The 13,266-nt window shown below is 39.0% G+C and overlaps 1 protein-coding gene across 1 annotated transcript in view; it reads left to right on the top strand.

Moving 5' to 3' along the window:
* Positions 1 to 54, top strand: part of LOC137660086 (uncharacterized) — a 405-nt gene extending 351 nt beyond the window's left edge. Inside the window, exon 1 of the mRNA XM_068394805.1 lies at positions 1 to 54. This exon is cut by the window's left edge and continues 351 nt beyond it. Coding sequence (XP_068250906.1) covers positions 1 to 54 — 54 coding nt within the window.
* The last annotated feature ends 13,212 nt before the right edge of the window (positions 55 to 13,266 follow it).

Genomic DNA, 13,266 nt, shown 5'->3' with positions numbered 1-13,266 from the left:
GAAGAAGAAGAACAAGAAGAAGAAGAAGAAGATGAAGAAGTAAGCTATAGGTAAATGGAAGAGGAGAAAGTGGAAAAAAATGAGCAAAGAATAAAGAAGGCTGAGAAAAAAAAGTATATTTTATATTTTGACCCAAAAAAACCTAACAGTTCTTTCCCTAGCCATTCCTCTCCTTTTTCCTAATCCCCAATTCCTTCACCACCCTGTTATTACTTCTTCCATTCCTTGCTAATCCCCTGTATCACAACTCCTGGCTTTTTGTAAATTAATCACTGTGCAGCTCCTGCTTTTCCAACAAGCTTTGTAGCTTATCTAATAATAATAATGATAATAATAATAATAATAATAATAATAATAATAATAATAATAATAATAATAATGAATGTTTATTTTGACAATATATATAAACACGCTAACAATCTTATAAATCTTTCTATTTCATCATGTTCTATTCTATTCTTGCTGCTCCCCGATCATAAATCTTGTAAACTTGTCAGTAAAATTTTCACTTCATGCAGCTTACTTATAAACACTATTTAAAGGTTTAAAGGCCAATCACGAATGACAGAGGCAAGGGACAGTGTCATTTCCCTATCAAGCAGGACAATGGCCTAGAGGCTGACCAAACCTCCTCTCCACCTAAGCTAAAGGCCACTCACGAATGGCAGAGGCAAGGGACGGTGTAATTTCCCTATCAAGCAAGACAATGGCCTAAAGACTGACCAAACCTCTGCTCCACCTAAGCTAAAGGCCACTCACGAATGGCAGAGGCAAGGGACATTTCCCTATCAAGCAGGACAATGACCTAGAGACCGACCAAACCTCCTCTCCACCTAATCTAAAGGCCACTCACGAATGGCAGAGGCAAGGGACAGTGTCATTTCCCTATCAAGCAGGACAATGGCCTAGAAACTGACCAAACCTCCTCTCCACCTAAGCTAAAGGCCACTCACGAATGGCAGAAGCAAGGGATAGTGTCATTTCCCTATCAAGCAGGACAATGGCCTAGAAACTGACCAAACCTCCTCTCCACCTAAGCTAAAGGCCACTCACGAATGGCAGAAGCAAGGGATAGTGTCATTTCCCTATCAAGCAGGACAATGGCCTAGAAACTGACCAAACCTCCTCTCCACCTAAGCTAAAGGCCACTCACGAATGGCAGAGGCAAGGGAAAGTGTCATTTCCCTATCAAGCAGGACAATGGCCTAGAGGCTGACCAAACCTCCTCTCCACCTAAGCTAAAGGCCACTCACGAATGGCAGAGGCAAGGGACAGTGTCATTTCCCTATCAAGCAGGAAAATGACCTAGAGGCTGACCAAACCTCCTCTCCACCTAAGCTAAAGGCCACTCACGAATAGCAGAGGCAAGGGACAGTGTCATTTCCCTATCAAGCAGGACAATGGCCTAGAGGCTGACCAAACCTCCTCTCCACCTAAGCTAAAGGCCACTCACGAATGGCAGAGGCAAGGGACAGTGTCATTTCCCTATCAAGCTGGACAATGGCCTAGAGGCTGACCAAACCTCCTCTCCACCTAAGCTAAAGGCCACTCACGAATGGCAGAGGCAAGGGACAGTGTCATTTCCCTATCAAGCAGGACAATGGCCTAGAGGCTGACCGAACCTTCTCTCCACATAAGCTAAAGGCCACTCACGAATGGCAGAGGCAAGGGACAGTGTCATTTGCCTATCAACCAGGACAATAGCCTAGGGGCTGACCAAACCTCCTCTCCACCCAAGCTAAAGGCCACTCAAGAATGGCAGAGGCAAGGGACTGTGTCATTTCCCTATCAAGCAGGACAATGGCCTAGAGGCTGACCAAACCTCCTCTCCACATAAGCTAAAGGCCACTCACGAATGGCAGAGGCAAGGGACATTTCCCTATCAAGCAGGACAATGGCCTAAAGGCTGACCAAACCTTCTCTCCACATAAGCTAAAGGCCACTCACGAATGGCAGAGGCAAGGGACAGTGTCATTTCCCTATCAAGCAGGACAATGACCTAGAGGCTGACCAAACCTCCTCTCCACCTAAGCCAAAGGCCACTCACGAATGGCAGAGGCAAGGGACATTTCCCTATCAAGCAGGACAATGGCCTAAAGGCTGACCAAACCTCCTCTCCACATAAGCTAAAGGCCACTCAAGAATGGCAGAGGCAAGGGACAGTGTCATTTCCCTATCAAGCAGGACAATGGCCTAGAGGCTGACCAAACCTCCTCTCCACATAAGCTAAATGCCACTCACGAATGGCAGAGGCAAGGGACAGTGTCATTTCCCTATCAAGCAGGACAATGGCCTAGAGGCTGACCAAACCTCCTCTCCACATAAGCTAAATGCCACTCACGAATGGCAGAGGCAAGGGACAGTGTCATTTCCCTATCAAGCAGGAAAATGACCTAGAGGCTGACCAAACCTCCTCTCCACCTAAGCTAAAGGCCACTCACGAATGGCAGAGGCAAGGGACAGTGTCATTTCCCTATCAAGCAGGACAATGGCCTAGAGGCTGACCGAACCTCCTCTCCACCTAAGCTAAAGGCCACTCACGAATGGCAGAGGCAAGGAACTGTGTCATTTCCCTATCAAGCAGGAAAATGACCTAGAGGCTGACCAAACCTCCTCTCCACCTAAGCTAAAGGCCACTCACGAATGGCAGAGGCAAGGGACAGTGTCATTTCCCTATCAAGCAGGAAAATGACCTAGAGGCTGACCAAACCTCCTCTCCACCTAAGCTAAAGGCCACTCACGAATGGCAGAGGCAAGGGACAGTGTCATTTCCCTATCAAGCAGGAAAATGACCTAGAGGCTGACCAAACCTCCTCTCCACCTAAGCTAAAGGCCACTCACGAATGGCAGAGGCAAGGGACTGTGTCATTTCCCTATCAAGCAGGACAATGGCCTAGAGGCTGACCAAACCTCCTCTCCACATAAGCTAAAGGCCACTCACGAATGGCAGAGGCAAGGGACATTTCCCTATCAAGCAGGACAATGGCCTAGAGGCTGACCAAACCTCCTCTCCACATAAGCTAAAGGCCACTCACGAATGGCAGAGGAAAGGGACATTTCCCTATCAAGCAGGACAATGGCCTAAAGGCTGACCAAACCTCCTCTCTACATAAGCTAAAGGCCACTCACGAATGGCAGAGGCAAGGGACAGTGTCATTTCCCTATCAACCAGGACAATGGCCTAGGGGCTGACCAAACCTCCTCTCCACCCAAGCTAAAGGCCACTCAAAAATGGCAGAGGCAAGGGACAGTGTCATTTCCCTATCAAGTAGGACAATGGCCTAGAGGCTGACCAAACCTCCTCTCCACATAAGCTAAAGGCCACTCACGAATGGTAGAGGCAAGGGACATTGTCATTTCCCTATCAACCAGGACAATGGCCTAGGGGCTGACCAAACCTCCTCTACACCCAAGCTAAAGGCCACTCAAGAATGGCAGAGGCAAGGGACAGTGTCATTTCCCTATCAAGCAGGACAATGACCTAGAGGCTGACCAAACCTCCTCTCCACATAAGCTAAAGGCCACTCACGAATGGCAGAGGCAAGGGACATTTCCCTATCAAGCAGGACAATGGCCTAGAGGCTGACCAAACCTCCTCTCCACATAAGATAAAGGCCACTCACGAATGGCAGAGGCAAGGGACAGTGTCATTTCCCTATCAACCAGGACAATGGCCTAGGGGCTGACCAAACCTCCTCTCCACCCAAGCTAAAGGCCACTCAAGAATGGCAGAGGCAAGGGACAGTGTCATTTCCCTATCAAGCAGGACAATGACCTAGAGGCTGACCAAACCTCCTCTCCACATAAGCTAAAGGCCACTCACGAATGGCAGAGGCAAGGGACATTTCCCTATCAAGCAGGACAATGGCCTAAAGGCTGACCAAACCTCCTCTCCACCCAAGCTAAAGGCCTCTCAAGAATGGCAGAGGCAAGGGACAGTGTCATTTCCCTATCAACCAGGACAATGGCCTAGAGACTGACCAAACCTCCTCTCCACCTAAGGTAAGACCAAGGAGGGCCATACAATGGCTGCTGATGACTCGGCAGATAGATCTATGGGCTTCCCTAAACTCCACCCCACCCCATCCTCAGCTCACAAGGATGGTGAGGTTGCAGCAACCAAATGAACTAACGAGTTTGAGAGGGACTCGAACTCGAGTCCGGCGATCACCAGTCAGGGACGTTACCGCATCGGCCGCCAAAACCCCGATGTATCTTGATAAAGTACTTTACTTTTTGATATTTGAATTACAGCAGTAATTCAAAGTAATGGTTACCATTAATTAATCAAATCCTTATTTAATACAAACAGATTTTCTTTTGCCATTTACTGCAGATTTAATGGAAACATTTAAACTATTACTCAAAACTAATCCATCTCATTGTAGAAGAAGTTTATCTTGTTTGCAGTATATATATATATATATATATATATATATAGAAATTGCCAGGTTTCAACAAACAGTATTTATATATCAATTTACTATAACTTAGTGTATTAATTAAATTGAATCCTAGTAATAAATCGCTAAATAAAGGTTACTTTTATTAGTTTTTAAATAATTTTAATTAGTTTTGATCAAATACTTGAGAGTTTCCTCTACAATGACTTAAAACATGTAGTCTATAACTAATCATGTCTTAATTTATTTAATTTAAAATTCCATATAATATTTTTTTAATATAAATTCTTATGGCATTTAATTTGAACATGTTTATATAGTTAGCCTTAGTATTATGTTAATGCTTATACCTTTAGATTTTATAAACAATTACAAATTAAGATATTTAAGAGATTGGTGTACTGTAGGTTAGAAAGTATATAATCTAATTAGTTTTTTTACGTAATACAGATTAATATAGTTAGCCTTAGTATTATGTTAATGCTTATACCTTTAGGTGTAGATTTTATAAACAATTACAAATTAAGATATTTAAGAGCTTGGTGTCGTGTAGGTTAGAAAGTATAAAATCTAATTAGTTTTTTTACGTAATACAGATTAATATTAACTATTCTTTCTTATTCTGCTTTTATAATGGAATGAAAATCTTTTAGTCAAATATAGGCTAGCTGCCAGACAGCTGTTCCCTCAATTATGTGGCTGTAGTTTAGAATGTATAAAATCCAATCATTTTTCTTAAGCAATACAGATTAATATTAACTATTCTTTCTTATTCTGCTTTAATAATGGAATGAAAATCTTTAGTCAAATATAGGCTACCAACCAAATAGCTGTTCCCTCAATCATGTGACTTAATCTTAAACCCACCATTAATGTACAGAGTAATACATTTATGTACCTAATCAAAAACATCTTAATTATTGCACATTATTATGCACGAGTGAAACTTTATTCCCTTTGATCTAAAGGATATCAATTTAATGTATCCGGGGAATCCCTGTATGTTTTGACAATCAAGATTGGTACCCTATACTCAATCTTTTTTAATGAGGGGCATTATCACAGACTCTCATGGGTGCCCTTTTAGCTCAGAAAAAATTCCTACTATACACAATTTTTTTTTATGAGGGGCAAATGCACTGACTCGCAGCGGTGCCCTTTAAGCTCGGAAAAGTTTCCTGCTATCTGATTGGTTAGACTTATCTTGTCCAACTAATCAGCGATCAGGACACTTTTCCAAGCTAAAAGGGCACCGCTGCGAGTCGGTGCAAATCTGCCTCACTACAAAGAATTGATTATAGCTGATTGGTTGGTTTGCACCGACTCACAGGGATACCCTTTTAGCTCGGAAAAGTTTCCTACTAACAGATTGGTTAGAATTATTTTCACCAACTAATCAGCTAGTAAGAAACTTTTCCAAGCTAAAAGGGCACCCCTGTGAGTCAGTGTAAATGCGCCTCATTAAAACAAATTGAGTATAGGTCTCTAATTTGGCACAACTTTTCTATATCTTCCTTTCCATTCAAGACACTCATACCCCTATAGTCCATTTCTTTTAGCGAGTCATATTTGCACCGATTCGCAACGGTGCCCTTTTAGCTCAGAAAAGTTTCCCGGTCGCTGATTGGTTAGAATTATCTTGTCCAACCAATCAACGATCAGGAAACTTTTCCGAGCTAAAAGGGCACCGCTGCGAGTCGGTGCAAATATGACTCGCTAAAAGAAATGGACTATAGTAAAAAGATTATGCTTTTAAGATGGATAATAAAGATCTGATATCATAAATAATGGAGTATTAAACAGCTGTTTGGATAATCAATAGAAATACGGGTATATATTCCAGTAATGAAATTGACCAGTTCTAAAGGGATATTAAACAAGACCCAAGACTTCCAAATTAATATTTCTGCTAATTCAACATCTCCGGTAATGTGCTCCCTCCAATTCTAACCAAAACCCTTCTTTTATTTTTCCTGATAAATAATATTAACTCACACCAAGTAACGTAGAAGACTAATGACCCTTTTAAATGTCAATTAAAATAATTTTTTTAATTAGGACAAATACCAATGAATCACAACAAGTAACATACAAGGCTAATGACCCTTTTTACGTCAATCAAATTTTTTGTTAGTAAGAGCTCACAAACAACTAAGAACTGCCTGACACTTTTAACGTCAAAAAATTTTTTCTAACAAGACCTCACTAACAACTAACAACTCTCTGACCCTCTTAACGTCAACCAACATTTTTGTTCCAGCAAGACCTCACTAACAACACAATTTTGGTCTACCAAGACCTCAATAACAACACATTTTTGTTCTAGCAAGACCTCACTAAGAACACAATTTTGTTTCAGCAAGACCTCAATAACAACACATTTTTGTTCTAGCAAGACCTCACTAAGAACACAATTTTGTTTCAGCAAGACCTCAATAACAACACATTTTTGTTCTAGCAAGACCTCACTAACAACACAATTTTGTTTCAGCAAGACCTCAATAACAACACATTTTTGTTCCAGCAAGACCTCACTAACAACACAATTTTGTTTTAGCAAGACCTCAATACCAACACATTTTTGTTCCAGCAAGACCTCAATAACAACACATTTTTGTTCTAGCAAGACCTCACTAAGAACACAATTTTGTTTCAGCAAGACCTCAATAACCACACATTTTTGTTCCAGCAAGACCTCACTAACAACACAATTTTGTTTTAGCAAGACCTCACTAACAACACATTTTTGTTTTAGCAAGACCTCAATAACAACACATTTTTGTTCCAGCAAGACCTCAATAACAACACAATTTTGTTCTAGCAAGACCTCACTAACAACACATTTTTGTTTTAGCAAGACCTCAATAACAACACATTTTTGTTCTAGCAAGACCTCACTAACAACACAATTTTGTTTTAGCAAGACCTCAATAACAACACATTTTTGTTCCAGCAAGACCTCACTAACAACACAATTTTGTTTTAGCAAGACCTCAATAACAACACATTTTTGTTCCAGCAAGACCTCAATAACAACACATTTTTGTTCTAGCAAGACCTCACTAAGAACACAATTTTGTTTCAGCAAGACCTCAATAACAACACATTTTTGTTCCAGCAAGACCTCACTAACAACACAATTTTGTTTTAGCAAGACCTCACTAACAATACATTTTTGTTTTAGCAAGACCTCAATAACAACACATTTTTGTTCCAGCAAGACCTCAATAACAACACATTTTTGTTCTAGCAAGACCTCACTAACAACACAATTTTGTTTTAGCAAGACCTCAATAACAACACATTTTTGTTCCAGCAAGACCTCACTAACAACACAATTTTGTTTTAGCAAGACCTCACTAACAACACATTTTTGTTTTAGCAAGACCTCAATAACAACACATTTTTGTTCTCGCAAGACCTCACTAACAACACATTTTTGTTCTCACAAGACGTCACTAACAACACATTTTTGTTCTCGCAAGACCTCACTAACAACACATTTTTGTTCTAGCAAGACCTCACTAACAACACATTTTTGTTCTAGCAAGACCTCACTAACAACACATTTTTGTTCTCACAAGACGTCACTAACAACACATTTTTGTTCTCGCAAGACCTCACTAACAACACATTTTTGTTCTAGCAAGACCTCACTAACAACACATTTTTGTTCTCGCAAGACCTCACTAACAACACATTTTTGTTCTCGCAAGACGTCACTAACAACACATTTTTGTTCTCGCAAGACCTCACTAACAACACATTTTTGTTCTAGCAAGACCTCACTAACAACACATTTTTGTTCTAGCAAGACCTCACTAACAACACATTTTTGTTCTCGCAAGACCTCACTAACAACACATTTTTGTTCTAGCAAGACCTCACTAACAACACATTTTTGTTCTCGCAAGACCTCACTAACAACACATTTTTGTTCTCACAAGACGTCACTAACAACACATTTTTGTTCTCGCAAGACCTCACTAACAACACATTTTTGTTCTAGCAAGACCTCACTAACAACACATTTTTGTTCTAGCAAGACCTCACTAACAACACATTTTTGTTCTCGCAAGACCTCACTAACAACACATTTTTGTTCTCGCAAGACCTCACTAACAACACATTTTTGTTCTCACAAGACGTCACTAACAACACATTTTTGTTCTAGCAAGACCTCACTAACAACACATTTTTGTTCTCGCAAGACGTCACTAACAACACATTTTTGTTCTAGCAAGACCTCACTAACAACACATTTTTGTTCTCGCAAGACCTCACTAACAACACATTTTTGTTCTCGCAAGACCTCACTAACAACACATTTTTGTTCTCGCAAGACCTCACTAACAACACATTTTTGTTCTCGCAAGACCTCACTAACAACACATTTTTGTTCTCGCAAGACCTCACTAACAACACATTTTTGTTCTCACAAGACGTCACTAACAACACATTTTTGTTCTCGCAAGACTTCACTAACAACACATTTTTGTTCTCGCAAGACGTCACTAACAACACATTTTTGTTCTCGCAAGACCTCACTAACAACACATTTTTGTTCTCGCAAGACCTCACTAACAACACATTTTTGTTCTCGCAAGACCTCACTAACAACACATTTTTGTTCTCACAAGACGTCACTAACAACACATTTTTGTTCTAGCAAGACCTCACTAACAACACATTTTTGTTCTCGCAAGACCTCACTAACAACACATTTTTGTTCTCACAAGACGTCACTAACAACACATTTTTGTTCTCGCAAGACCTCACTAACAACACATTTTTGTTCTAGCAAGACCTCACTAACAACACATTTTTGTTCTAGCAAGACCTCACTAACAACACATTTTTGTTCTCGCAAGACCTCACTAACAACACATTTTTGTTCTCGCAAGACCTCACTAACAACACATTTTTGTTCTCACAAGACGTCACTAACAACACATTTTTGTTCTAGCAAGACCTCACTAACAACACATTTTTGTTCTCGCAAGACGTCACTAACAACACATTTTTGTTCTAGCAAGACCTCACTAACAACACATTTTTGTTCTCGCAAGACCTCACTAACAACACATTTTTGTTCTCGCAAGACCTCACTAACAACACATTTTTGTTCTCGCAAGACCTCACTAACAACACATTTTTGTTCTCGCAAGACCTCACTAACAACACATTTTTGTTCTCACAAGACGTCACTAACAACACATTTTTGTTCTAGCAAGACTTCACTAACAACACATTTTTGTTCTCGCAAGACCTCACTAACAACACATTTTTGTTCTCGCAAGACCTCACTAACAACACATTTTTGTTCTCACAAGACGTCACTAACAACACATTTTTGTTCTCGCAAGACCTCACTAACAACACATTTTTGTTCTAGCAAGACCTCACTAACAACACATTTTTGTTCTAGCAAGACCTCACTAACAACACATTTTTGTTCTAGCAAGACCTCACTAACAACACATTTTTGTTCTCGCAAGACCTCACTAACAACACATTTTTGTTCTCACAAGACGTCACTAACAACACATTTTTGTTCTCGCAAGACCTCACTAACAACACATTTTTGTTCTAGCAAGACCTCACTAACAACACATTTTTGTTCTCGCAAGACCTCACTAACAACACATTTTTGTTCTCGCAAGACCTCACTAACAACACATTTTTGTTCTCACAAGACGTCACTAACAACACATTTTTGTTCTAGCAAGACCTCACTAACAACACATTTTTGTTCTCGCAAGACCTCACTAACAACACATTTTTGTTCTCGCAAGACCTCACTAACAACACATTTTTGTTCTCACAAGACGTCACTAACAACACATTTTTGTTCTCGCAAGACCTCACTAACAACACATTTTTGTTCTAGCAAGACCTCACTAACAACACATTTTTGTTCTCGCAAGACCTCACTAACAACACATTTTTGTTCTCGCAAGACCTCACTAACAACACATTTTTGTTCTCGCAAGACGTCACTAACAACACATTTTTGTTCTCGCAAGACCTCACTAACAACACATTTTTGTTCTAGCAAGACCTCACTAACAACACATTTTTGTTCTAGCAAGACCTCACTAACAACACATTTTTGTTCTCGCAAGACCTCACTAACAACACATTTTTGTTCTCGCAAGACCTCACTAACAACACATTTTTGTTCTAGCAAGACCTCACTAACAACACATTTTTGTTCTCGCAAGACCTCACTAACAACACATTTTTGTTCTCGCAAGACCTCACTAACAACACATTTTTGTTCTAGCAAGACCTCACTAACAACACATTTTTGTTCTAGCAAGACCTCACTAACAACACATTTTTGTTCTCGCAAGACCTCACTAACAACACATTTTTGTTCTAGCAAGACCTCACTAACAACACATTTTTGTTCTCGCAAGACCTCACTAACAACACATTTTTGTTCTAGCAAGACCTCACTAACAACACATTTTTGTTCTCGCAAGACCTCACTAACAACACATTTTTCTTCTCGCAAGACCTCACTAACAACACATTTTTGTTCTAGCAAGACCTCACTAACAACACATTTTTGTTCTCGCAAGACCTCACTAACAACACATTTTTCTTCTCGCAAGACCTCACTAACAACACATTTTTGTTCTAGCAAGACCTCACTAACAACACATTTTTGTTCTCACAAGACGTCACTAACAACACATTTTTGTTCTAGCAAGACCTCACTAACAACACATTTTTCTTCTAGCAAGACCTCACTAACAACACATCTTTTTTTCTCACAAGACGTCACTAACAACACATTTTTGTTCTAGCAAGACTTCACTAACAACACATTTTTGTTCCAGCAAGACCTCACTAACAACACATTTTTGTTTTAGCAAGACCTCACTAACAACACATTTTTGTTCTAGCAAGACTTCACTAACAACACATTTTTGTTCCAGCAAGACCTCACTAACAACACATTTTTGTTCTCGCAAGACCTCACTAACAACACATTTTTGTTCTCGCAAGACCTCACTAACAACACATTTTTCTTCTCGCAAGACCTCACTAACAACACATTTTTCTTCTCACAAGACGTCACTAACAACACATTTTTGTTCTAGCAAGACCTCACTAACAACACATTTTTCTTCTAGCAAGACCTCACTAACAACACATCTTTTTTTCTCACAAGACGTCACTAACACATTTTTGTTCTAGCAAGACTTCACTAACAACACATTTTTGTTCCAGCAAGACCTCACTAACAACACATTTTTGTTTTAGCAAGACCTCACTAACAACACATTTTTGTCCTAGCAAGACCTCACTAACAACACATTTTTGTTCCAGCAAGACCTCACTAACAACAAACAACTCCCAAAACCTCTTCACTAACAACTAACAACTCTCTGACCCTCTTAACGTCAACCAACATTTTCGTTCCAGCAAGACCTCACTAACAACACATTTTTGCTTTAGCAAGACCTCACAAACAACACATTTTTGTTCTAGCAAGACCTTATTAACAACACATTTTTTCTACCAAGACCTCACTAACAACATATTTTTGTTCTAGCAAGACTTTTCTAACAACAAACAACTCCCAAAACCTCTTAACTAACAACTAACAACTCTCTGACCCTCTTAACTAACAACTAACAACTCTCTGACCCTCTTAACTAACAACTAACAACTCTCTGACCCTCTTAACTAACAACTAACAACTCTCTGACCCTCTTAACTAACAACTAACAACTCTCTGACCCTCTTAACTAACAACTAACAACTCCCTGACCCTTTAACGTCAACCAACATTTTTATTCTCGCAAGACCTCACTAACAACATATTTTTAGAGTTCTCACAACACCACCCCACTAAAAACCAGCAACTCCCCCATTGTATGTATGCAAGCATGTATGAAACTCTTTATTTTCTCTCTCTCACCCATCATTCCGTCTGTTCATTTGCTGAATAATCTTCCCTTTTTTTTTCTCTCCCCTTTGTTTTTCCTGCAGATTCCGTAATGGTTTCAAGAAAGTGTTTTCCGTGTGTCTCCGCGGGCTAACCTATGAGTGATCCCTTAAACTCTTGCTTCTTCTAATACTACTCCTACTTGTGTATGTATCCTTTTTGGGAGCCTCCTACTTCTGTATGTATCCTTTGGGAGCCCTTCCTCTCCTTTTGTTTCTCTTGGTTTTTTACATTATCTATCTGTGGTTGCTACGGTTATTCCATTATCTTAATGGTGGATATTTGTTTTTTGTTTGTTTATTTTCAGTTTTCCTTTCTATTTGTGGGTGCTTTAGCTATACTTTTGTGACTGTCTCCTTGGCATTTAGTGGATGTGTGTGATGCCTTGGTTTCTAACTATTAAATATATTTGCTTTGATTTCTAATTATAAGATAGATTATTTGCTTTGATTTCTAATTTTGATAGATTACTTGCTTTGATTTCTAATTATGATAGATTATTCTTATAAGATAGATTATTTGCTTTGATTTCAAATTATAAAATAGATTATTTGCTTTGATTTCTAATTATAAGATAGATCATTTGCTTTGATTTCGAATTATGAAATTGATTACTTCCTTTGATTTCTAATAAAATATATTTGCTTTGATTTCCAATAATAAAATAGGTTATTTGCATTGATTTATATCTATAAAATATATTTACTTTGATTTCTAATTATAAAATATATTTGCTTTGATTTCAAATTATAAAATATATTTGCTTTGATTTCAAATTATAAAATATATTTGCTTTGATTTCAAATTATAAGATACAATATTTGCTTTGATTTCTAATGATAAAATATAATATTTGCTTCGATTAATTATAAAATAGATGAATTACTTTAATTTCTAATT

Source organism: Palaemon carinicauda, chromosome 20 (assembly GCF_036898095.1).
Source record: "Palaemon carinicauda isolate YSFRI2023 chromosome 20, ASM3689809v2, whole genome shotgun sequence".
Lineage (NCBI taxonomy): Eukaryota > Metazoa > Arthropoda > Malacostraca > Decapoda > Palaemonidae > Palaemon > Palaemon carinicauda.
Note: the sequence above shows the minus strand (reverse complement) of the source record. Positions and strands in the feature narration are given on the sequence as shown.